The 27,386-nt window shown below is 43.8% G+C and overlaps 1 protein-coding gene across 8 annotated transcripts in view; it reads right to left on the bottom strand.

The window, feature by feature from the left end:
* Positions 1–27,386, bottom strand: part of SLC15A2 (solute carrier family 15 member 2) — a 90,863-nt gene that overhangs the window by 38,289 nt on the left and 25,188 nt on the right. For 2 of the 8 annotated variants that reach the window (XM_086897421.1, XM_086897419.1), the window contains one exon: positions 23,270–23,458. In XM_086897421.1, coding sequence (XP_086753547.1) covers positions 23,270–23,318 — 49 coding nt within the window. In that variant the 5' untranslated portion in view covers positions 23,319–23,458. Of the gene's footprint in view, positions 1–4,529; positions 4,617–7,308; positions 7,442–13,159; positions 13,773–20,589; positions 20,680–23,269; positions 23,459–26,677; positions 26,810–27,386 lie in introns of those variants that run through there. The other 6 variants (XM_086897416.1, XM_086897414.1, XM_086897418.1 and 3 more) reach the window with 6 other exon arrangements.

The raw sequence follows: 27,386 nt of genomic DNA, 5'->3' as shown, positions 1-27,386 counted from the left end.
TGTCTCCCACCATGCTATGTGGCTGTGGTGAGTTGACTGGGAAGATTTCCAACCTCAGGCACGAAGTTTGATTCAGTTTGAGTTAACCCTAATTGAGCACATTTGTGCAGCCAGGGCAGAAAGGGGAGGGAGATGCTACAAGGAAAGAAAACTCCAGAGTTCAAGAGGAGTCAGGGAACACAGCCTAAATCAGTCACAGGTTGGGGCTGTCAGCACTTCATGGCACAGACCTCCCTGTTGTTTGGCGTGCCCCCAGCTATTGTATGTGCACCAGCCCAGCACGGCGCTGGATGCTGCACAGATGTGAGTTGAATGAAAAATCCCAGGTCCCAGATACACCTACAGCCTGCAGATTTAGGAGCAGAGTGTGCATCTCCTTCCCAGCGTGGTAATGACAGGTTTACTCTGCAGGGATCTCATTTCACTGGACAGCCACACATTCCAAGACGTAACTACTAAAATGTTCATCACACCAAACCCTTGGACACTGGATGTCACAGATGCCTGCACTGTGTTAAATCATTTCTTTGCTACAGCAGGAATGAAGTGACCCGAGGTTTGTTCCCACACCAATTCCCTAGAATGACTTTGCCTTTTCCCATGGGACAGTTTAATCAAGGGGGCACCCAGAAGCAGCCCAAACCCCTCTCTCTACTTTCTATTATCCAGAAGACCACTTTGGGGCTCCATATATGACAAATGCAGCCTATCTCTGCTGGGAGTGCCTGAATTCCCCCTGCAGCTACGTGGGCTCAGCTCCCTGCAGGTATACTGTTTTCCCTCCTTCCATGCTCTTCCCATGGCAATAGTGGAGCTCTTCATCAGCACTCTTCCAGTGCCAGTTGCAATTGCAGAGCAAAACTCACAACTTTCCCATAAACTATATTCAGTGCTTGTGGCTGTGCTGTATCCTCCGTGCAGTGCTGAGGTTTTTTCTTCCTCTTAGACTTGGCTTCTCTAAAAGGCAAATATTCAAAGAATTTTCCCAAATATTTCTCCCTTCTCTTATCAGTAATGCACAGACCACACCCAAAATCCACAGCTGGTAGAAGGAGTCTGCATAAACTCATCCTTAGTGCAAGTACTGAGTTGCTGATGGTGCTTGGTTATCACAAGAACCAGGTTTGCAGCTGATGAACCAAGAAAGAGGCCTTTGACAGCACCACAGATCCTTAATCTGGCTTCAGTTATTTCTAACAATACATGGAGAACAATTACACAAGGCAATCAGATGTGATGGACTGCACAGAGGAAGTATCATTACTATCCAGAGCACTATTAGTGCTCTGGCATTGCTTCCTCTGAAAATCCCAAGATTCTATTTCACTCCTGCTAACTGGGCAGCTAAACAGGGGGTCAGCTGGGCATCTGACTTGAAGGCCAGCCTTCAGGTAGAGCCAGAAAATTCTATCCCTTCCTTGTTCCTTTTCTCTTCTACAGCAGTGGCAAAACAACAGTTTGGTACCTCCTCTGTAGTGCCATAAACCAGCTCCTTGTATTCAGCCCTCCCAGTGACCTGCACATAAGCACAGTCTTGCTTTTCACCTTGGTGCAGCCTCCAGGGAGCTCAGGCCTTTTCATGGGCATGACTGCTCAAAAGCAGAACAGGTTATTCACATGGGTCCTGTCCCTACACACCAGCCTGGCACATACTCACGTCCTGCAAGTCTGACCCTGTGCTAGAGGCAGCAGAAATATTTCTGAGCCCTCTGCTGGCATCTCATATCGCAGGTATTTCTATACAGCTCCCAGTAGAAACCTCTGTATTCTGCCATACTCAGGCAAGCAGAGCAAACACAGCAGCAGAGTTATTAAAGGAATAATACAAAAGAAAGACAAGAAAGGTTTCACCATCCATTGCACAGAACTCCCATGCTGCTGCAGTGTGATGCCTTAATATTTTCAGCCTCCTGCTGCTGTATTTCCTCTGTGTGTATACAGCCCCGTGCATCGCATAAGCGAAATGATTTTTTTTTTTTTAATACTAGCATGAAAAACCCTATCAGTCAGTAGGATTAACATACTACTTATCTAATACACTGCAGAGCTGTTTGGGCCATTAGCTGCCAGAAGGTCTTCTCAGACAGAAAGGAAGAAAAGTAATTCAAATGTCTGGCAATAAATGGTAACTTGTAGCAAACAACAAAACAGGTTTAGGAGAATAAATTTGCAAGCACCTCGGATACAAATACAGAATAACACTTGATAAAAGGAGACCTGTGCAACTGGACTGAAAATCAGGAAGGAATTGTATCACAAATGGAAATAAGATGGCATTTCTGAAGACAAGTACAGACAAACAGATCAAACACAGAGCAGTAGAGGTGTGCCCTCAAAGCTAAGGCACAAAATGAACTACAGCTAGCAAGGGCACATAAAAGGTAATAAGAAAAGGTGTTAGAAATGCTGTCAATATTGGAGAAAGAGGAAGGAAAATGAAAAGCTGTTATTTAAACCAGAAAACAAGCAAACAAAAGCTCATCCACAGAAGTCAGGAGACTTGTGTCCTTTTTGTTATTTTCACTAAAAAAATAAATTGCAGCAAGGTATGTAACACCTTTGAAATGAACCAGCAGGAGTACGTGTGAAATGAGACAAAAACTGCTTAAATAATATTTGGATATCTCAGATGTGCTCAGATCATCAGAGCCTGAAGAAATTCACCTTCAAGTGCTGAATACCATACTGAGCCACTTCTGTCGTGAAGGGCAAAAGCAGAACAAGCATCACCACTTCCTTTAAAAAACCAGATTGTTCCTCCAGGAGTGTTCCTCCATAGCAAGAGAGATACTTGATCAGATAATCCCTTCTAAGCACCAAAAGGAGAATAAGGATTACAAAACAGCCATTTCAGATTGGAAAAAATGCTCACAAACCAGAGTGTTTAATTCTTTGGTAAGTGGAGTAACAGCTAGTGCAGCTCTGTATGTGATATAATTCTAGTGTCTCTGATCTCTCACAAGGAAATAGGGTCCATATGAAATGCCAGTAATAGTGGACAACTAGGAAATCCCTCTAAGAGTATCAATGATTTTCCATCAGATTAGGAAAGCATGAAACATGCAGGTCCTCCAGCTTTTCCATGAGCAAAGAAAACCTCAGCACAGCCAGCATGGTGCTTTTGTTTGTACTCAAAACCCGGGTGAAGAAACTTGGGGGACAGCAGGGTATGAATTCAAAATGGTGTTGCAAAATGGAAGAAACCATTTTACAACCCTGGAATGAAAATGATGAAATTTGGGAAAGAAGAATACCAAATGCTACTCCTTTTCATTGACAGGAGAAACAGCTAGAGAGATGAACTATAATCCGTTTTTGCTGAGGATGAGAGAAATAACTGACTTTTCCAGTAAAGAATATTTGGAGTTCCTTTTTCCAATTTCCCTTTCAGTGAGGACAGATGAGCATTGGAACAGAGGTGGTGTGGCTCGGCCTGCAGGGTTCAGACAACTCATGATGTCTGTTATATAAGAATGCATTAGGGACTACATAAATATCTGGTCCTGTCCCAGATCAGGCATATGGATGAGGTGCCCTCCTGAGTTTCTGCAAAAATCTTGTGCCAAACAACTTTACCTGGCAAGCATGAAAGCAAGGACTGCTTTCTGGAAGATTTTCTCTTTTCTGAATTATCCTTTATGCAACTGGGGAGTCGGTAGGATGATTCATACTTAAATGTTATATTCAGCTACCAGATGCCTTGCATAGCCAGAAGTTCCCATGAATACATTTTGCTATAACTTTCAGTTCATAATTTAATTTTTTTCTGGTTCCCAAACCCTCAGAAAGAGAATCTGCATTTTCATGTTGCTTTTACAATCCTCACATTCTCACCATTCCCTGCTGCAGTACTGTGCACCTTCATCTGTTTATACTCAACTAATCTCTTCACTTTTGTCTGCGTTCATGTCATGGTACAATCCCTTCCTAATTTTCAGCTCAGCCACACTTGTCTTTTAATAATGAGTCTTATTTTTAATTCATATACGCTAGCCATACTTTTATAGCCGTTTCACCATATATGTATTTCTCTCCTCTTTCTGTTTCTGAGATAAGGTTTTAAGAAACTAGATGAATATGTGGCAGCAACACTTTGGGCTTAATGACCAGACCCTGCAAGGACATGATAACCTCTGGAGGTCTCTTCTGGCTTATTTTCTCAAATTCTTTGATCACAAGAAAGAGCAGGGTTTAACTAATTTACACAGATCAAGAGTGGTTTCCATTGCCTGAAGACTTCTCCCAAACTTCAAAGTAATTTAAGAAAATGATGTATCAAATCATTTGAACAACCAGGAAAATACTCCAGAAGCCTTCAAACCCACATCTCTCCTCTATTCACCAGCCATTACAGACTGAAAATTGTGAAGGTATCTAGATTAATACCACTAACAATATCAAGTATCTAATCTGTACTTAAGAGCCTGTCATCTGGTCACAACCAGAGAAACTTCTTATCCCTCCTTGTGCCTTTTTGCCTTCAGTTTCTCCTACTATCAGCAAGAAGAAATCTTTAAAAACTTCCTCACCAGCTTGGGCTTCCTTTGCAGACTCTGGTGTGTCGTCCCTCGCTTCCATTCCGGCTGCTTCCTGTGCCTTGGACGACCCCAGCTCTGTTGTGCCTGAAGATGAACCTCGTTGAGCAATCCTGGCTCTCTTTCACCCTGCTGTTAATGTTTCACTTCCCAACAGCAGTCCTTTGGTCACCAATAAAATAGTTAAACTTCCATTTATTTCTGATCTGAAGTCATCTCTGCTCAGCTCTCAAATGTCATAGGGAATCTGCCTTTCTTGAATACAGCCTCTGAGGCTGCATGGCACCTTTCATGGATGTTCACAATCAATCACTCCACACTGCAGCTACACTATCTTTCAATAAAATTACTACTTCTGGTTGAGGATAGGGACTGGTTCTGTGACTAGACAGAATCTAAAGCTGGCCATAAATCAAAAATTTTGACACTGTACACCAGCTACAGAGCTGGTCTTAACTATACATGTCTTTTACTATCATCGATTCACAGAACAGTTTGGGCTGGAGGGGACCTTCAAAGTCCATCCATTCCAACTCCTCTGCAATAAGCAAGGACATCTTCAACTAGATCAGGTTGCTCAGAGCCCCATCAAACCTGATTGTGAATGTTTCCAGGGATGGGGCACCTAGCATTTAAAGCTGTGAGAAGACGCAGGGTTTCAGCAACCTTTGACAGACTGGCTTCAGTTCCCAGTTCTTCACATATCACACAGGAAAGCATAACATTGAGCAGCTGCTCTCCCAGACCCTTTTTCACCTTCAAGCCATGAGCTGCCTGAACGAGAATCAACAATTTTTCTACTGCACTTCCAGTGTTTACTCCTTTCTGCTTTCCCCCAAAGCCTCCTGTAAACTGCTGTGACTTTCTTTCAGAGATGCTTTAGGGAAACTCTTCTGCAGGGGAAAATCCCAAATAGTTTCTGCTGACACAGAAGTAGTTTAGAGTAAGTTCAGCAGTCAACTAAAATGGGGTCTCCAACACCATGAAGCCATCTGCATCCTTCACCTTTTTACTGCACTCAAGTCCCACCTGCTTCAAGGCCCCATATCTATTATCATCATCCCCAAGATAAAGTCAAGGCTACAAACAGGCAATCAGTTCCTGATGAACTCTGCTATTAGCTGGACATAGGATGATCCAGTGAAATTAGGACTAGAAAGATCAGTAGGGAAACACCAAGAGACACCTGAATTTAAGAGTGAAAGGAAGCATACAATAGCTACAATGTGCAATAGTGAGAAGCCTAAGCTGATCACAATCAAACTCCAAAATTAATTGAGGAATAAATTCCTACATGTGATGATTCATTTGATAGAGCATGATGGGGTTTTGCAAGGGATGCAAAGCCTGAAGTGAAAGACGAAGAACAGCATGAACAACTCATAAAAAGATGATGCCAAATTGTGAGGGGCTTGTGAAAGGAGGATTGAAGTAAAACTTTAATAATGACTACAAAAGGCTGTGAACAGAAGAGATATTAAAGAAAAGATAGATGGTAAGAAGAATTTAAATCTATAATGTAGGAAGTATGGCAAGGATCCAGGGAGTGTTATTCATATTATAAGATAAAGCATAGATAAGTGCAAAGCACAGCATGGTAAAGCCAGCAGCATGAGACTCTGGGCAAGCACTGTGAAAAACAAGCAGAAAGGCATATGAGCACTACAGGCCAGACAATGCAATAGAGAAGAAAAGCTGGAGGGAGAATAGTTGTTGGGAAAAATAAAAAGCTTCACTTGGTAATGCTTGTGACTTATATTAGAAGACTGGGGCAGAGAGAGAGGGGGAACACACGAGGAAGGGCTTTTACTTCTGAGCAATTATTTAAGAGGCCATGGTAGCAAGGAAAAATTAGGATTTTTCTCTTCATTGAAGGGAATGTTCAAGCCAAACACAGGTCATGAGAGAGCTGAGGCAGGAAATGAAGAAAACTCAGCACAAACAAAATACAACCATGAATTTAAATTACTTTCTAGGCTCTCAAGATGACAGTATCACAAAACCACTGAAGAAAAAAATGGAAGCTGGTTCCAGAATAAGACTTGTGATCTTTCAGAACAGACCACTGATTAACAGGTGAATACAAAAGAAAGCTATATATTGCATAGAAAATCAGGAACAATTTAACAATTCAGGCTGTCAGTAAGGAGATGGGCTAAGGGACCTCTTGAATAATTTTCCAGCTATCTTCCCCTCCACTTCTAAGATGTACTTGTTGCTACAGTATAAGGTACCATGCACTGACTGATAGCATTGGTTTCAGTAAGTTCAAGACATAGAGAAAATGTGCATACAGGTGCTCCAGGCAATGGGAACATTTCCAGTTCCTGGGATGTTTCTATGTTCTGCACTTCATGATAGTCCTTTGTTCCCCCTTTATAGAAATTTAAGGCATTTTAGGAATTCTCCCCACTGCTTAGAAACAGGTCCTAGTTGAAATAATAGCTATTCGTAGTGTTCACATAGGTATGTAGTCAGTGGTTTTGAGACAGTGCTCTGAAAAAAAAATAAATGCAGAAAAAGAGAGCCAAGATAGGTGTGCGGGTACACGTAAGCTCAGTTTCTAACTCAGTGCTGTTTGTCTCTCTCGAGTGCAAGTGATCAATTCTGACCGTCACAAGGTGTGCCAGTCCCTCAGGCACCCAGTGCCACACCTGTTGGTACTGAGATACCTGCCTGGTTCAGGCTCAACTCAAACTCTCTGTTCAAAACTTCTGAATATCAGAGAGAGCCTGGAAACAGAAAAATCTAAACATATACCCAGTCCACTTGCCTGGAGCTGAGGCTGGGTCATCCCCTTCCTGGTGTGAGAAGCTGGGAGGTGCTTCCCTGAGGCTGGAAGAAAGATGTGTGTGTTGAGGCAGAACCTTGGAAAAATACCCGAGGACCATTTGGCATCCCAAGAACATATTTTCTCCCTGGTGGTTTCAGAAGCAGGATCTCACGTAGGGCCTTTCAGCAGCAGGTCTCAGGGCATCTCAGTGAGCAGATATCAGTACCTCCATTTCAAAAAGAAGCAAAAGAAGGAAGACACATCCTGATGAAGGTAGATTCCGCTGAAACCTCCTGCATGCCAGCCAGCAGTCTCTCCGTTAAGCTGCCCCGCCTGCAGTATTATCAGAGCAAGTGAGAAACAGCTACTGATTTATTATGCCACAGGCTCTGAGGGACAGCTCAGCCACTGAAGACATCGCAGTCTGCAGCAGCCTGGGCATGGAGGAGTGCTGAAAGACAGTTGCATCCAGTGTCTCAGCCACCCCATGGATTCCTTGCCCTACTCTCCGTGCTCTCTTCCAGCCTTTGGGACAGATACTGCCTTGGGAATTTCTCTTTCTGCACTGATCTCTCAGCTGACCAGTAGCTCTCTTCTGGTGTTGTGTCCTGCTCCCTCTCCCATCCTGCTCCTGAGTAAAATGCTGCTTTTACTGGCTTCAGTGAGGCAGTTGGTACTGAGAAAACAGCAATCCTCTAACTAGTCTATTCCTCACAGCCAGCTCACAGGGATGCCTGGAACTGGGGGTGTTCTGTTGGGCAGTGAAGGAGGGGCTACAGGATGTGACAGCAGGACCCTGGGGTTTGGTTCTGACTACATTGCTTGTCAGGCCCTTGAGCACTATTTCAAGTTTCCTAACCTTAAATGCACTGTCCATAAAACAAGTGTCAAGCAGCATAATCTCCTGTATATCTGGGGCAAGTGGTTTCATTCATTAATCTGGCTACTGGACTAAGAAAATCTCAGAGAAGGCATGAATTTCAGTTTTTCCGGTATTTTTTTCCATACACGCACAGTAAACAGGCTGTTTGCTGCCCTCTGCAAGTTTTCTTGTGTCAGGAGACATAATGCACTGCACAATTTCAAATCTTTGCCATCCCACAGAGGGTACTCTCACCATAACCCAGCACACTGCTGATTTTTTGACTATGGTTTAAGTCAGATTGCAATTGTGTAATCGGTATTTCATCAAGGCAAGCTGCCAGGGACCAAGAACTTGTAAATCCCCAAAATACCTCTGTTCTGATGAAAAAAACCTTCCAGACCTAATCCACAGAAATCTCAGCTCTCTGACAATGGCCCCTCCCAGATGCAAGCACTGACAGATATGATACGACCTTCTGCATTCTAGGGTCTGTCATTTCCACTGACATGTTAATCAGATCCTCCACACCCAGCTTCCTCTACCACCAACACCAAGGGCCAGGCAGATTAGAGGCTCGTCCAAGATTCATTAACTCTGCTTCCCTGCATTTTCATAACGAGCTTGCAGTGCCATCCATTCTTTTCAGCCTCCCCCCGCAGTGACCATGGGGATCAATTTGCTAACACAGTGAGTGGGAGCAGCTCTCACCAGCTCCAGGAGGAAGCACAGTCATGTGGGTTTTCCCTGCATCAGGTCCCAGAGGAACTGGTACAAAAATAGAGATTTTTTTTTTTTTTTCTTTTTTAGTGTTGATCTAACTATACAGAGTTTGGGTCTCCAGGGACCCTAACACTTTGTAGCACAATTCTTTTTGTTCTGGCCATCCTGTGCCCAGGGCAGTCTGTTCTCCACTGGCACTCATGACAAATCCCCTCAAAGTTTGGCAGGGATAAGGGTTATACTGTCATAGAAGGAAGAATTAATCTGTTACTCTTCATCCTTATGCTAACTCCCAAAAAAGGTCCTTTTTTCCTAGGAGATGAGTGGCATCTGATCCACATGACCAGTGGGACCAGGAGTGCTCAGCCTTCCCTTGATGCCACCCCAGAGCACACGTTGTCTTCCTCCTGCTCAACCATCTTTCTCCCAGATCTCCAGTCTCATTACCTTAACTGAAGCACATCTTCTGGCTGTGACTGAGTACTGAATTAGGCATTTGCTTTAATTCTCCTCCTCTATCCCCAGCCTGTCTTCTTCCTCCTGGGATTTTGCATGGGGTTGTGCCCACCACACACAGTTCCGCATCACATACCTGCAAACACTCTGTGTGCTTCTCTTGTGCAAACAGCAACCCTGAACAAAGAAATGTTTTTTCCATGAGCACACAAAAGCCCCTCTGGTGTTCCCCAGCTTGTGGCCACCCAGAAACCATAGAGCAGTGCTGAATGTGCTGGGCAGCAGCATGGCACATACCCAATGTGTCAGGCAGTGGCATATATTAATAGATTCACTGCAGTCTCATCTGTGGTGTGTGACAAATGGGGATGGTGTTTCCACCCCAGCTGGTGCATAGTGGTGCTGCAGATACACTGGTACAGACTTTCCACCATTCTTTTCACCTCCTGTGCCCACAGCTGTCTTTGCTGTCTGGCATTCAGTCTTTACATGTCTCCAAGTACTCCTTTGTTTATAGAGGAGACCACACTCTCAGAGAAATCCATTAGTGACATTTAATAACTTTGATAAATCCATGCCAAAAAATGCAAACACCTTTTCCATAATCTCCAGCTATGCCTATACTACATGAGAAGATCTAACCATGTTAGTCCTTTAAGATGCAGATGGCCACTTGACTGAATTGAATACATTCAATTGACTTCAAAGAGCCTTTGAGTGCTCAGCAACTTGCAAGAGATTTGTTTATAGAAATAATCACTTTCAGTGACATGGCACTTTCCCTCTATCTCCCATTCAGTTTTACCTCTAACAATAAATCACAGGAGGTTCAATATGGAATGGCTTGGAATTGTATTCATCTACAAATATTTCTTTCCTGTATAAACTCAGATTAATATTAATTCTCTCCAAGATAAAGGCAGCTAGAAATAATTTGAGGGCATAAAACCAGTTTTCAGCATTTCTGACACTTCTCATTGTTAACAAACAGACGATCTTATAATGGTAAAGTCGGAGGAATAATTCCTCTCTTATTCAAGGTCTGATTGACTAGACATGACAGATGGTGTTTTTATTACTTTATGTTCTAAAAGAAGCTTCATCTAATGCAGTCCAAGCTGTGTTACGAGTCTTAACCTCTCAGATAAGCAAACTCTGTTTCATCAGGTTAATGGATCCTTACTTGATTCAGGAAGGCAATTTTCCTTAAAGTTATTCTAATCAAGTACTCAGAGCCCAAATTGTCCTGCTTGATTGACTGCCAGCAACAGCTAAATCTCTCTACTAAAACCCATATTTATTTTCAAAGAGGGAAAGCAAGTTGTTATTATTATTATTATTACAGAACCAATTCCATCCTGTATTCAGGGGCTTGTCCTATACTGGCTTTTACTGAAGTTGCAGAATTAAAGACAAAAGTATAGTTAATGGAGCCTTCCTCTCAATAGTTTTGTTAAATAATAGGTAGAGAAGGAAAATTAGAGAGGTGCCCTGCTGTCTACTGACACCCCCTCAATTAACTGCCCCTATAGCAATAACATCTGGCCCTAATCAGTACAGAACTCTTCAATCAGACTCACTCCAACCTGTCTTCCTGCACTGGCCCCCAAATTGAGGACTGCCAATCCCAGTAACTTTGCCAGTAGGCTGAGAAGCAACAGGGGACTATCCACTTTCTAAAATAAAAGCTCTGAAGAAAAAACAGTGCCTGAAGGATGTTCCCTGTAAGCCTCATCTCCTGTATGGCATTTGGCTCCACGGTGGTTTGGTGGTACAGCTTCATGAGAGCGCAGTGACGGCACATCGGGAGATGAGGGTCACAGTGCCCTGCTGCCTTGGCTCCTTGCTGACTCTGGTCACTCCGGGCAGAAGCCATGGGGCTGTCAGTCTGCTTAAAGAAGCAGATGGAGGCCTGACCTCTCCTACTCCCTTCCATATACTGCAACAACTGAGCCCACGTGACAACAAGAAGAGCAACCACCTTGAGGCTGCACAGAAGACACATAGAACACATCGAATTCTTGCACAGAAACAAGAACTGAGTCCACAGCTCCTGAAAGATCATTCAGTCAGTGCTTTTTACTTCTCAATGCACATATTAGCTTTTCACACAGCCTCACAAGCAGAATTGGTAGCCCTGATGCCCCATCAAACCTTCAGTACTGGATTTCCACCTCAAAAAATTTGACATCCAGGAACCTTAGCTGGAGTTTGCATAGCCAGCAAAGTGAGCTTTGTTAAAAAGAAAAAGTTCCTTTGCAATTTTCAGGGAAGCTGAGCTGTTCTCCTTACACTTCTGCAGAAGTTATTGATGCCTCAAAGGAAACAATCATTCTCAATAATTTTTATTTACCAGCCACCAGAGTTTTAGGGGTTTGTCATGCAGAGAACTGCATTGTTATATCAAGGCAGGCATCTTAAAAACAGTGATTATTCTGCAGGAATGATAAAGCTGTGGATAGCAGGTGAAAATGGTGTGCTTGAATCAGAGACTCCAAGCCAAAAAGTCAGGAAGTATGGTTTGGCTCAGGCTCCAGGATCAGAAGTTTCCAAGCTTCCTCAAATGTCTCTGTTTCAGGTCCTGTCATGTAGCCTGTCACATTTAAAACACACAGAGCACACTTCAGGAGAGGCAGCCTTTTAAAACAGTGCCCTCCTTGAATATCATTGTGGGGTTGATTGCAAACACCTTTGGACTCAGAGCAAGCACCACTGCTATTGTTCAGACAGGGGATTAATGGAGAGGCATAACTTAAAAACCTTTTACTTGTGGAGACAGCCTCAGGGGACAGCCCTGGAACCGTCCCCCCAGTTAAACAATCCCAGAAGAAGTAAACATCCATTCCTGTTAATTACTAATGGGAAATAAGGCATCAAAACAGGAGGAGGAAAAGATGAGAACTTGACTCTTACTAGGTCTCATCTGCTACACCAGTTTTGTAAATCAGCAGTGTATGGTATAGAGAACTTGTCCCTGGGTCTGATGCAAATTCCCATAAATCAGGTGAATAGACCATAAACAAATTTCCCTCCCATCCAGTTTCTAGGTTTCTAGGAATAGCTGACTTCAGCTGCTTTGGAACCACAAAGTGGCTCCACAGCTATTGGATAAGCTGGCCCAGTAGGCTTCTTATTGACTTTATTGAGTGTTGGGTCAGACACCACACACAGAAGTGTCTGTGATCAATGAACCCATGCTTTGCTAGTTCTCTACACAAGAACTTATTCACAGTTAATCCAAACCAACTTCATTCACGAAACTGGCTGGAAATCTCATTAGAACAAGCTTTGCAGAGAGATTTCTGACACTTTTGCTTCAAGCACCAGCTGAAAATAGAGCAAAAAGAGACTCCAACTTCCTCTGAGTATTTTGTCAGATCTGAAGATGGGTGATTAATTCATAAAAAATAAAGCAGCTTGCTCATTTTCCACCTTTTGCTTTTTTTTCCCCCCCCTATGAACAGGGGTGGTTTTTCCTTAGGCTTATATGTTTTTCAGCACAATTTATAACATAGTTTCTGCAAACCATTTCAGGTATTTAACAGCATAAGTGACCTGCAATGCAGGCACAACAGGACACATAGGTTACATTGCATGCTTCCCAGATTTCCACCTGGATGAGCATACATCTCAGAAACAGGTTTGCAGTGCAGATTTGCACTCTCATTCTGAAGCTCTTGCATGAATATTTTGGACAATTGCCTCAGAACAGCCCGCTCCCACCAACATTCCACACACATCTGTCTGCTTGAGCACGCCTAGCCAGGGAACGTGGAAAGAACAGGAACACAATCCAAGCATGTTACTTACGGAGGTCTCTGCGGAGAGTCTCAAACAAAGGCGTCGGCAGAGTGTCCCCAGACAGAGGGATTTCCATGGAGAAAGCAGTCAAGTGGTCCAGTGCAAAAGAAGAGCACTATGACCTGTTTAAACTTCAGGATGTGTCTGAGATAAATGCAGGGTATGAGGTTATTTCTTCTTGTACCCACAGCAGCAGTTGTATTCCATGGTAACGTACAGAGAACAAATGGCAAAACAAACTCTTGGCCTCACAGGAACATTGTTCTGTTTGCTGTCCCTGGCGACTTTCAATCTTTGTCTGTGGGTTTGGCCAGAGAAATGTACTGGTGAACCTCCCCTCTCTGATTTCTCTATGCAAACTTAAAGCTTCTTGAGGATTCATTAACTCTTTACTTCTTCATTTCATGTATTTCAGGGTAGTCTTTTGTATTTTCTGTACCACTCAATGACTTTGTGAGAATAGAGTTATTGGTGAGATCCCTTCCCAGCTTGCACCAGAGCAGGGCTCAAGAGCAAACAGCTGGTGATACAGGGAGGACAGACAGCTAAAACAGGTAAATTGGACCTAGCTTGGCCAGACATGGTCTCTCTCAGCTCCAGTTTCTTCCTTTGTTCACATTCCCTGTTGGGGAATGAAAAGCAACTCAGAGGATTTGACTGTATCAAGCCAACTTATCAAAACTGATCAGTAAGCAGAATTGATGCCATATACTTTCCAAGAGTTCATAGCTTAGTGCATAAAATTAGATTTAGGCTTTGGTGACTGACAAGAAAGTTCTCCAAAAATCCAGTCCTCCTATGAGTGCTGAGCATTTCTCTGGTACCCCCAATTTCTACTCATGCAAGAATCACCCTGCCATTCAAGTCCAGGTTGCAGTGAAATAGGAGCAAACCAGGCAGGTAGACCTGTGCTCCTGAGGCAAAGTAACCTTGAGTGTTTTAACTGAGAAAGAAGTTTTCACTTGCTTCAGTCTTGCCTGCATAATCTATTGCAAAGCTGAAATTTGCTGCTCCTGAGAGCTGGCATGTGGAAGGACAGAGCCTGACACAGGTGGCTGACCTGCCACCCAACCAAACACCCTACGCCCTATCTCTCCACAGCACCCAAACATCTCAAATGCACCAGCAGTTTCCCCCAGGTTCAGATACAGAGGTCCAGAAAATACAATAATTTTGGTCCAAATTTCAGCTCAGGCTGCTGAACCACCTATGGCATGTTAGTTGTGAAATATGGATGATTGATGAGCAGTGCATGACTCATTTTAGAGGAGATAAACCAGATTTTCAAGATGCTTGCGGCAGAATAATTCAGAGGACATGATAAAATGCCATTGCATCAGTTGAGATTAAAGGCCTGATTCTCCTCTCACCTAGGCTCTGCATTGCCTGTGAAGCCAAACATGCAGTAAAATGGTTTGATAGGAAGAATCTCCCCCTTGGATGTTGGCAGGATTGCACTGGAGTGAAGATATCTGGGTTGCAGACCTCAGTAGCCTCTGGCTGTCCAGGGAGCCCAGCTCATTCCCACAGTGAGGACCCTGCAAATCCTTGGCATATGGGGGTTTCCAGGCGTCCCACAATAGAGGCAAGGGCCTGGAAGCCCCAAACCAAGCTTGTTTCTATTCCTGCTTCTGGCAAGGAATCACAGACTTCTGGGGTCTTCTCCATTCCTAGATAGGTCCCAGTCTGATCATGCCACATTAACAGCCCTTCAGACTGTAGTACAAGCACCCAAGCCTCATATGGCTGGGTCATGGATGCAGAGTCCTCCCCAGAGACAGCAGAGAGAAGAAATGAAGTACATAAATGCTGGAATTCAGGCACTAATGGCTGTGAGGTCACCAAGGAGAGGAAAGAAGGGAAGCAAAACAACATGAAGGAAGCTCAATTTGCCATAAAAATCACAGACAATAATACAAAATCTCTGTAAAAAATTATTTCTGCCTCAGAGTTCATGCACAGGAAGGAATCTGTCAAGGCAAACATGCCCCAAGAAACCACCTGGGAAATCCTGAGGCAGTTCTGCCCAGTCCACTCAGCACATTAATATGTCAGGTCAGTCAAAACAGGACTGGACAATGCTTCAGTTTATAAAATGGTCAAGGCTATTTTCAACCAGCTGCACTTGGTATGTGGAGCAGCTCCAGCTCATCACATTTGTCTGCCCCTAATGCTCCATCCCTATGGGATTTCAGAACAGCTGCTTTGACCAGAGTCAATAAAATCAAATAAATCTGTGTTTTTAAAAAGGGCTGTTTAGGAAACTTGCCATGTGTAAGTCCAGAATAAACAGGAGCCTGTAGAAAAATTGTGTCTGGTAGTTGCCACATAGAAATAAAAGCTGGAAATTAATCACATGGGACAACCAAGGAAGGGAGAAATTACCATAACAGAGCCTGAAGACAATCTCCTCTCTGCAATCTCACACTGCAGTGGGAATGAGGGTGTGAGGGATCTAACTACAAGCCTGAGCAGTGAGTGTGAGGCCAGGGATGATACCTCTTGACTTGTGTGGAGGCAGAATCATGACTTTCCCTTGTGCCCCAGTCCTACCCACAGCCAGGGAGACAAGCAGGAACCAGCTCATTCTGCCCATCCCCATGTCAGAGAAAAAAAAACAGGGATTCAGTGCAGAAAATTAACACCTAGGCACAAAGACTTTCCTCAAGTCCCTCATAGCACCAGGGTGGAAGATGGATCATTACCAATAAAAACAGAATGTTTTGCTTTCAAAATGATCTCAGGGAGTCAGTGTCTGCTGGAGCAAAAAGCCTATTTAATGAAAATTTAGCAGGGGAATAATTTGATGGAGCTCAGATAAAAAGCAGTCACCTGGAACTCAGATTTAGAAGAAATTGCCTTTTTCTCTTTTTTTCCTGAATTACTGGTTTGGAGGTTAAATAAGGAATATTCATCTGATTTCACTTTCCTCACACATTTTCCCTGATGGGTGCACTAATGAACTCTAAACTGTATGGCAAAATGCTTTCAGTCCATCCCCACACCTCCCAAGGAGCAAGATCTTTATTAAAAACTAATGATTCTCTTTTTCAAAATCAGCATCTGCAAGTTTGGGGGCAACTTCAAGCCTGGTAGAAAAAGAAGCAATTCCCTTTGCAATGATTAGGACTTCCTCCTTCTCACAAAAATCCCGAGGGCCTCTTAACTTGACTGTCTTGATTAAAGAGGGGCTTAGCTTTAATTGGGTAATTGCTGTGGTTTGTTAACTCTTGGTTACAACAGAGATTTCCTCTCCTGTATCTTGGCCAGGCAGGGCTGCTTCCCTTGCACCTCAGTTCAACCCTCCTCAGGGTGAACTGCTGAAACAATTACAGGTGTCACATATCATCAAAATACATATGAATATGTGTAAATCCAGACAGTTTAATGTGCCAGCACTGGAGGAGGCATCAGCCTGCCCAACAGCAGGTCGTGCACCACTATGATGCTGTAGTCAAGTAGCTACAAGACCTAGTATGAGCAGAAACTTAGCTGAGGATAAAGCTCAGTAACATTTTCTTGAAGCCTTTTAGAGGGATTTGGAATCAACTGCCAGTGGATGAGAAGCTAATGTCTTTGCTTGCAGTTAGGACTGTAAAACCTCAGGAGGTTCACCTCTGTTTGCTGCCTCATGATCAAATGATCTCTTAAGTGCTTGGTGAGGCTTCTTACAGTGATTTCCTGAGTCAAACCAAAGACAGAATTACCAGCATTTGAAACTGAACTAGAAGATAGGAAAAACTAGTTCCTGGGTTAACTTTGCATCCAGTGGTAACCTCTTTGACGCCATTTATCATACAGGAGATAAATTCCCTGACTTTGCTTCAAAAGCTCTTTCTAATTGAATCAAGTAGATTTACATTACACCAACTGATCTATTTTTTTTTAAGCAGGAACTAGGTATTCATTTAAACCAGTGAAAAATACAGGCTTCTTTATATATGAAATCATAGAGAGAATGAAATTTCAGCATTATTCAAATATGTCATTTCAAATATTTTAGTTGTTGTAGATAAAAAATATGCAAACACATCATAAAAGCTCACATGAAACAAAACATGTCAAAAATATTTTGACTGACTCAAGCCACATTTTTCATGTTTTCATTCTTTTCAAAATACAGGCAGTTTGTTCTGCCTCAGGATAGGAAAATCTTCTAAATCTCAGACATTCTGGTGAGGTGGAAATATGCATCTTTAAGTCTCTAAGACTGGTACATTTCCAGATCTTCTAGAGACAGACAACTGCATTGCCAGTGTACACTCCTTCCACTTCTGCACCTCACTAACAGAGCACTGGCTCAGGCAAACCACATGCAGTGAGGCAGGGTATTGCCAGTGGGTGACGACACCAGTTTACACTGCCTCAGCTGCCTCTTCAGTGAGCACAGCTCATTTTCCAGGCAGCCAAGGTCAAGCTCTGGAGTTGTGTTTGCTTTAGGGAAGGGCAGGGCAAAAAGAGTGGGTACTTGCCACCTGCATGGGCCAAATCTGCCCCACCTGTGCACCCCATCCAGCCCTGCCTTGCTGGAGCAGACTCTCAGATACCTCAGCTATGTGCTGGCTGCTAGAGCCACTGAATCTAAAGCCACAGGCACCCAAAAAACTGCCTACGTGACAGATATCGTGACTCTGCTGGACACTGTGGATTCAGGTGGTTTTAACTGGGGAAGGAGCCCAACTCATTTGAGCTGAAAGCTCAAAGGGAACCATGCCAGGGCAGAGCCATTGCTCTACTAAATTCTGCTCTATAGTCAGGCTGTTGGAGTGGTTGGTCACTTGCCCTTCACAACAGATCCCAGGGGTTCAGAGATTGTCCAGATGCTGGTCAGCCCCATTCATGCAGAACAGATGACTCTAGCCATGTCAATGAAAGCTGTGGCAGATGCATTGGGTGACTGCCTGAGGCAGTTGGTTTTCATGTGCACGCCAGAGAGGGGAAGCAGGTTTGCCCAAATGGCAGGATGGCCAAACATAGCTTAGATGGCACAGTAAGCAGCTCCACTTCTCCACCTGGGGCTGGATGGATGGTCTGGAGAGAGGCGTCTATCACTTAACACCTTGCTGCAGGTCACAAAGGGCTTTCTTGGGCAAGTGTCATTGAAGGCACCAGGCTCTCTGCCTGCTTTCAGGCTAAGGAAAAACCTTTGGGACCACTGGCTTGGACTGCATGGCTGTATTTGCCATTGAAAACTGTGTGTGCAGCACCTTCTGCTCTACTGTATTTTTGGCCCCTTCCCCATCCTGGCAGGCAGAAAGGGTGAAAGTAATTTGACATGGGATGAACCAAGGTAAGCCAGAAACGGGAAGGCAAAAGAAAGCCAAAACCAAGACAAAGGATGGGCTTACACTCACCAGAGCCAAGCACCTGCCCCAAAGGATATGATAGCACTGAGTTCTCCATGAAATAAATATTCTTTGGCTTCAGGGCACACAACAGAAGCTCGATTAACCTTTTTCTCCCGTCATGCAGCTGGAGAGTACTTGTTCTCTGAGTTATTCCAGGACCATGGTGATGGGCTATCAGTTGACAGATGGACTTGCCTCTCTGTTCTTCAGTGAAAGGCCCCTGATGCACAGATTCTCCTTCCCTGGCTTTCTTCCTTCCTGTCAGCCATGGAAATCTCCATGCTCATTCTAGCCCTGATGGGTAAGGTAATCAGCCCTGCATTTCCCCACTGGTAATGAAGTACAGATGCACTGCCTTTCAGCAGCAATCCAGCAGCCCATCTAAAATAAGATGCTGATTCCATTTGACTTCCAACAAAAAAAACCACACAGGTATCAAAGCCATGCCCATCTGTCACTGACTGCAGAAAATATGAGGTAAGAGTGACTGGAGACACAGCTCTCTGGGACAAAGCAAACCAGGCTGCTATACCCATCCGATCATTGCTAGGAGAACCATTTGACCAAGCAACTAAAGAAGGTGAAGGCTCTGCTCAAGAAAGGGGTATTCCTGCAAATTTCATCAGGCCTGAGAAGCCAGATCATAGCTGAATCCATCCCTGTTGGTTGAAAAGGAGGCTGTTTCTACCACAGGATTTAAACTTGCTCTGTTAAGAACTGATTTATGAGGAATCTTGCATTCTGGCAAACATGTGAGGCTTAACATTTAAAATGTTAAGAGAGAAGCCATCACAAAGCCATCCCTTGAAACATTATCATGGCCCTTCAGGCAAGGAGCAGTCAACCTGAGCTAATTGCCATCCTGCTAGTCATAAAAAAAAGAAAGGACCAGAGATAAAAAGACCAACAATAATGTAATGCACATCCCCACTTTCAGTTAAGGCTGCACTGAATCTGGCACAACCATTTTTCTCCTTCTGCTTGAAAACTGGAATGATAGGACTTTGCAACCAAATTTCATGAGTTTACAAAACAGCAGTCAGATGGGAGTGTGGCTTGAAAGGACAACTCTTATCTGAGATGGAACATGCTCAGGACCACAGCATTTTCTTCTGTGCAGCCATTCACACAGAACAGCTGTCCCTAGCCAGGCATGAGCAACACATTGCATGGAGCATCCAAACTGAGTTAGGAGTGGTCTTGGTTCAGAAGAGGCCAGCAAGGTACTATCCAGATATTAAAGGAGCAGAAAGGATCATAATTAACATGATCATCTAGATACTCAAGTGAACAGATTCTCCTTGGAGCCAACAGGAATTACTGTCCTGATATAAGGAAAAGGGTGATTCTCAGATCAACCACAAAAATAAATCCATCTGGAGTTTCTACAGAGAGGTTTGAGGAACAGGAATCCTGTGGCTGACCCAAACTCCTTTGGCTGGATTTAGAAAACAGGAAAAATAAAAGCTCCACCTTGGAAACAATGCAAGTGAAAGCAGCCACGATGTTACTTGTCAGAGCCAGTACAGCTTTGGAAACAGTCATGCGGAGCAACAAGCATGTCCTTGACAGGAGCACTCATAAAATTTAGCCCAGAAATATTTCACTGATTTCTTTCAACTTTTTAAAGCAACACTGTCAAGAGAATGGAAAAATAAAACTGGCTGCCCTACATTTTTGTTACTGCTTGAGAGCATCCAACCCAGGGCAGCGTTTGTGGCTGTATCATACACAAAGGTACAAAGCCACTTCCCTGGGCTTCCTCACTTCTTCTATACCTACAAGGCAGACCAGGGCTGAGGGATGAAGACAAGGCACAGCTGAGGGAGCCTAGGTCTGACACAGGCGTAAGCCCTCAACCTCACAAAACACGATTCCTTTTTCAGACACCATTCACCCACTGGCTGTGCCTCATACTGCAGAAATGTTTTCCCACCATTCTCCCTCCCAAATTCCCTAACACATCCATACAGAAAACATCCCACCAGATTTTGAACAGCCCCCGATCAATTTTTTTCTTTTTCAGATGCCTGCCAGCCCCAGCAGAGCAGGGCTGCCCATTTGCAGAAATCAGCACTCTAATCCACTGACCTTTTCAACATTGTACAGGATTGTCTATTTCTTATCACCATAACCTATTTTAAGTAATCTTCTAGATGTTCAGTTCATTCTTCTGCTTGCCTAAGGAAATATAAAAATTTACACCTATTGTAAAAGCATGAATAAAAGCTGATTGAGGAAAGTGGAGACAATAATGTGCCCATAATACTAACAAGGTCACTCGCACTGAATTTCTCTTTGAAGGAAAATTTGTCTGATTATCAACAGGGTGTTGATTTAGACTGCTGCTAAAATTACCACCGTAAAAGTAAACCCATTTTTATTGCATTAGTACAGAGAACAGTTATGTACTGTTTAAATGTTTATGTCTGTTGCTGGGGGTGATCAATCTCTTAATTATCAGGTCATAAAGGTTTCTGTAGCAAAAGATGATATATTTAGTGCACTTGGGATATTTTTTGAAAATATTAAAATTTACAAAATAAAAAGCAACAAACCTTTTTTAGAATAGAAATCAGCAAAGTTGGTAACAGAATCAGGTATAGAATTCATGCCATTCTTAGATCAGGCTGTTTGACAAAGCCAAGTGAGGGCAATGCTCTAGAATGTAAGATTCACATTAACTTTCCAGTTCTGAGCAGACTTACCATGTGACTGCAGCTATCTTTCGGGTTTGGTGAATGTTTTTTGCACTGATATTGTGCAATTTTTCTAAATGCAGCTGTGAGACTATGAACGACATGCCCTACTAAGAGTCAGTCACCTTCAGTGATAACTATATACATTTCGGTTACTCTTTACACAGCTCTCTGGTGACCTGAAACTCGAGATGTAGTTTTCTTTGGCAGCAATGTCACCTTCCTCACATTCATGCATGACTAATCTCAATTCTCTAATGAATCCCAAACAGCAAAGAAGGAAGAAGTTTGTGTGCCTTCTGCATGGACTTCGCTGTGTACACTATCCTAAGAAATAAACCAGGAAGAAAACACTTTATATGAGCAAGCAGAGAGTTGCTTGGATCTCCTGGCATCCAGGTGCTATCAATTTCTGCTAAGTGGAGACCATTAAAACTGGAAATGTATGTAGAGATATTCTTACTTTGGTTTCAGCACATTCAGTATTGATTCAGTCCTTGCTCAGTGTTTCAACTGCTCAACAAGAACATCAAGATCTGCTCTGGCCATTGAGAACAGTGTGCCTTTGCAACTGTTCCCCTTCAGCTAAAATCAGAGTGGCTGGACTATGGGCTTTTCAACCCTACACAGCTCACAATCAGCTCCACTGCAGCTCCTCTCCAGGGCTATACTCAGGTCAGCAAGGACAGGGAGCTGGCAGCAGGACTAGAGGGCAACATGAAAAATACCAGTTGGAATCACTTTTGTGGATCATTTACAGAAAACACATTTAAAAATGAAAAGCACATTTAGCTGAAGAACATCTCATCAGTCAGAAAGTCACTTGAATGCACTGATGAGGAGCACTTTGGAGAGCACTCAGGATCCAGTGCTTTTCAGTACAGCTTCATTATGAGATTTGCATAGACTTGCTTTCCAGTTGGGTGACGTTGCTGGGTAGGAGCATTGGTTTGAGTGACTGATAGCCCTGGTGGTGCAGGCTGGGTGGGAAGGCTGAATGCTTGAAATGAGCATCACAGGGACTGCCTTTCAGACTGCCATTGTAGACCAGATCTTCTCTGAGAGAAACTCATTGGCTAAAACATTTCAAAAAAGTGAGATCATGAAGATTTAATGATTGATCAGAGAGATTTCTAAGATAACTCCCTCACCAAAGTACCAGAACTACCAGCAGACAGACTATATGGAAGAGAGTAAACCCTGTAATTCAGCCTATATCAGTGCATGAGAGGTGGCGCACAAAACAAAAATCAGGTTGTCAAGGTACCTTGGTTTCAATTCTCAGCTTTATCTCATCTTCCTGTCATGGTCTTGGGCAAATGACTTGGCCTTCCATAACTTTAGTGCCTCAGTTTTGGAATGGAGAAGATTCTGCAGCCTTGATTACTTGGCTTTTAAGCAACTTGAGTGAGCACTGCTGTGGGGATTTGTACAGTACCTAACGTATGCTCTTTGTGGCTGTTTTGAGAGGAAAAGCTCCATCCTTTATGTACTATTGTAAACACCACTAATTAATAATCACTGGAAGATTTCCATTGCATTTATATAGCTCAAGAGGGGTGTTCTCATTCCCAGGCCACAGACATGAGTAGAACAGACTGAATTCCTCATGCCTTCATCAAAGGGCTTCAGCTGGGACATTGGCTGTCTGCAGGTTAAAGGTTTTCAGCAACCCTTTGAAGGCACTGGCATTGCCTGTGGAGTCTTCAGCCCAAACAAAAGAGTAAAGACCCTTCAGGTCTTTTGGGACTTAGGGCAAAAGAAATCTTTCTTTGAATTGAGGAAATCTTTAAAGAAGGGACTTCAGACCTATAGTGATAAAGGAAATAAAAAACATCTACACTGACAGCTCCAGTTAGGAGCAAACAGGCACAAAAGACTTTGAAAAACAAGCAGCCTTTCATCTTCAATAGCAAGCTCAACAGCTCTGCACCAGCTGCTCTGTAAACAGTATAGCAAGGGAAAGAAAATCACTGGCAGCAAATGCATTAAACATGGCAATGTCTTCAGATGACATATTTTGTAAATTTCCTCCTTAAAAGTTATGTTGTTTCTTAAATCTAAAGGATTACCTGCTGTATAGTAGCAGAGACAGTCTCCCAGGCAGCTGGGCAGTTTCATTACCCTTATTTCTTGCCAAGCTTCCCACAATGCAAGTAGGCATTTTGGCTAAGGTGGAATGTCGGGTGACTTGGGTTCATCTCCTGAGTCTGCTTTACATTTTTTGAGGGACCTTTAGCAAAGCACTTCATCTGTGGGACCTGTTTTCACATGGAAAAGAAAAGGAATTATTCTTTTGTCTTAAAGCAGTCAGCACTTTGTAACAATCACGTGCAACCTTTTATTGACTGTGGATCCATAAGAACTTTATCAGGAGACAGGTACACACTGCTTGGGAAATTAAAATCTGTTAATAAAGTGACTTTTCCCAGCTCTGGACCACAGAGGAACAGCCCAGGAGCACCCGTGCATATCACAGGCTGAACTTATTCCAAAGTCTAAGCTCCTAAACATCAAGTAAGGGAAACTTCAGGTTAGAGCTGGTGTGGTTTAATTAAATTGAAGTCATGTTATGTGAAATATAAACCACTCTAAGCAAGGGGTAAAAGAAAACACTGAGAATCACAGCATACAGAATACAACAGTATTTTGTATGCTGAAACAGGGAAATATGCTCAGCATCTATGTAGATATATGGGGAGGGATTGCATCCTCTGATCAGTTTGGTTATTAGAATCTATTAACACTGAAGTATCATTTTCCCCAATTTCAAAATTCCTTTTTATTATGAGAACTATGTTAGAAATAAAGAAGCACAGTTAAGAACATCCAACCATCACTTCTAATGCCTCTGGTAAGGTATGACAACACCTCTACCTTTCCACTTTCTCTTCATTCCAGAATCTGTTGGGATTCTGGTCAGTTGAACTTCCTAAGCCTCATTTTGCTAACAGAAGAATAACAATGACAGACCTTTCCAGAGTGCACCAAGGCTTAACAGTAGCATGATATACTTAATACATCTGTACTCTTTAAAAATCACTACAGGTTCTTTAAGTAACTGACTGCCTTTGCAAGGAAGCAGCTGAAGATTGCTCCAGTAGCTATGTTCACTCTGCTGATGGTAACTCAGAGTCATAATCAACAGTGAACAAATCCTACTCAGTGCCTGACACCCACTACAGCTGAGCCCTAAAATGCCCCATTGTGTAGGTCACAGCCCCCTCTCACCTGGCACTTGACAGTTGCATGAAAGGCACCTGACACTGCTTAGGGGGAAGTGCTCAGCGCTCCCATCTGTCCCTTGGTCTTTGCCAAGGTGTCATCCAAAGATTTCCACAGCAGGAAGCCTTTGCCAGCTCCTCCACTTCTGGCTAACTGGCTGTTGCTACACCAGATGCTTTCCCTTCCATCAAGCATGGATAGGTGACTCCTCAGGAACTGGCTTGAGAGGAGCGCAGCTGTCTCAGTGTGCTAAAATAGACACTTCAATTTGTTCTCCCCACTTTGACCAGTGAAATAACATACGGGCATCTGCTCTCTTTTATTTGCTGCCAAGCAGCCCCAGGGTTTCAGGAGACAGCATTTGGTGATGGCACTTGTATGAATCCTGAACACTTGTCCAGCTGGTATCTGCACACTTACTAACCACTCCAGTGTGGGGAACAGAAACACTGCATCCCATGTGTTCTCAGGTCTGCACCACGCGTCTTACAGCAGATAGCACTGGTGGCTCAGCCCTACACACAGCACTTTAGAGCAATTTTGCTAGCAAAGTCCCTTAGCAGCCGAGTTGTTATTCAATACCTGGGAGACAGGAGCAGGCTTTGCTCCCACTCAGTTCAGCATTAAAAATATTATCTTCTTTCCTCAAAGTTGACTCATGCAGCAAGTATAGTCTATGGAAAGCCAGTGTTTTACATAGCCTGCTGTGGTGGGTCCCTAGGACTCGACTTGGAGCATGTTCTTTAGCCAGAGACATGGTATCTTCAAAGGGGGACCACAGACAGGCTGGTACAGAGCTAAGCTTAAAGAGCCCTGGTGCTGCTTGGACCCTTGTGGGGGTCCTCCTTCCTGTTGTAAGGGAGCAGCATTAAGAGGTAGTGTCATGTAGCCAGAGTCAGCCACTAGTTTAATGGCAAAGGCAAGTATCCTTCTGCCTTAATCTCAAAATCAACCTCCTTTCTCTCTCTCTGGCAGCAGCAGCCCCTCAGCAGTGACAGCCATAATGATACAAAAACGCTTATCACCTCCTCCCTCCCCATGGTGTTAATATCCTGACATAAACAGGGGAAACTGAGGCATAGTGCAAGGTGGCATGCAAGTGAGGCATGACAGTAAGGTGGCAACTTGTCCATGGCTGCTCAGGGCACTGCAGACAGTCAGAAAGCTACATGAACTGCTGGTCTGTGGGCAGCATTTGTGTGCCTGCCACAGCGTCAGGAAACCAAGCTCTGCTGATGGGAGGATGTTCTTTTTCGGGTATCCACATGGTCTGACAAGTACCAGGATGACCAGACCCTAATCTGCAGCAGTGTTAAGGACCCTATCATTGTTTGGCTTTCCCAGGGACAGTCAGCAGGAGCAGGTGTGCTCCCCACTGCCTTGTAATCCCCTTCTCCCAGGCAGGCAGAAGAAGGGGAGATCTTTTCCCTGCTCCCCAGCCTGGCCTGTTTCTCACCACAGCACAACTGACCCCAATTCAAGCTGCTGACACTTATTTTCAGGGTGTTTCAGAGCTTTGTTATTTGTGAATGCCTTTTTGTGTAGCACCACTGGCACTAGAACAGCCTGTTCCCAGCCTGTTCCAGCAGCTCCCCAATGACTGAGGTGACAGGCTCCAAACAAGGCATGGGCTCTAAGCAGGTCCTCAATGGGGTCAGTCAGAGACAGCAAGCATCCTGGTGGATCTTCCTTCCTTTTCCAGCTTCACCTCCCCGTACACAGCCTTCAGTTTCTGCTCTCCAAGGGCCCAGTGCAGAGACTGATTGGTTAAAAATACACATATACATTTTAAAATCCCCAGCAGCAGGCTGGGTATTGACAAACTGCATGACACTGGGAGGAAGGCAACAGAAATGGCTTCTGGGACTGATTTGTGAGGATCAGATTAAAACAGACTAAACATCTATATCCCAACTAAGTAGTGGGCCTGCCAGGCTCCAGGCAGGGAGCTAGCTGCACACATAGGGAGATAAATGCTACAATGAACAATCCACAATATCTGCAGTTATTGTGAGAATCTTACATTTAAGAAAGGAAGGCTTCTCCAGTGGAATTGCTGCATAAACTGGAAGACAAGAACCAGTACCTGAAATGTTCACTGCCCTCTCCACATCCCACCTGTAGATGCTGTCAGACTCAAATTAGGGAAGAGACCAAGGTATATCCTCCATCAGCTTCTCAGCACAGAGCACAGACAGCAGGTAGGAAAGCAGTGGGTTAGGAAAATAAGAACAACTAAAAAACCCCAGCATTACCAGGACAGATGTGTGTCCACTTTGATCAACAGCCTGCCTTCAACTGCAGCCAAAGATACTCAGGAGAAAAATGCAGCAACAGGGCAAATGCCACAATCCCAAATGCTCTTCCAGCTTCTGAGTTTGTACCTCAGGTGCTTCTGTGCCAGAGGAAATTAATGACAAAGAGAACCCCAGGTGGGAGATCAGAGCAGAGTAAAGCCTCCTGAGAGCTGAAAACCTGCAAAAGTGTGCCAGGTGAGTGGTGATGCTTGGGAAGAACACTGATCTCAGTGTACAAGCAATTTTCAAAGGAAAACAGCTGTGACTTATGTGACAAGCTTTAGTGGGCATCTCAGTCTCTAGGACATGTCCAGTGTAGGACATTTTTCTTAAAGACACTTCACATTTGAAATTATATCAAAGCTTTAGGCAGGATGCTTTTCCCATCCCATGTAATTTGGAGAATTCCCTGTTAGTAAGAATGGCTGGGAACTCTGGCACTTGAAATACTTTGCACGGTGACTCCTTTCTGCAAGGTCTCATCCAGGGCAGTGGCTCCAGCAAGCAGAGTCTGCATTTTGACAGGGTTGTTCTGCTCCTGCACACCAACACGTACCTAAATCCAGCTCTGCTGCCTTTTTGTCAAACCCTTGCTGTATCTGCAGGCACAGCACTGCTTCTAGACCTCTGTTTACAAGTCACACCTTCTTCACTGCCAGAAGGGGAA

This window comes from Cyanistes caeruleus, chromosome 7 (genome assembly GCF_971803275.1).
Source record: "Cyanistes caeruleus chromosome 7, bCyaCae1.hap1.1, whole genome shotgun sequence".
Taxonomy (NCBI): domain Eukaryota; kingdom Metazoa; phylum Chordata; class Aves; order Passeriformes; family Paridae; genus Cyanistes; species Cyanistes caeruleus.
This window is presented reverse-complemented; position numbering and strand designations above follow the sequence as displayed.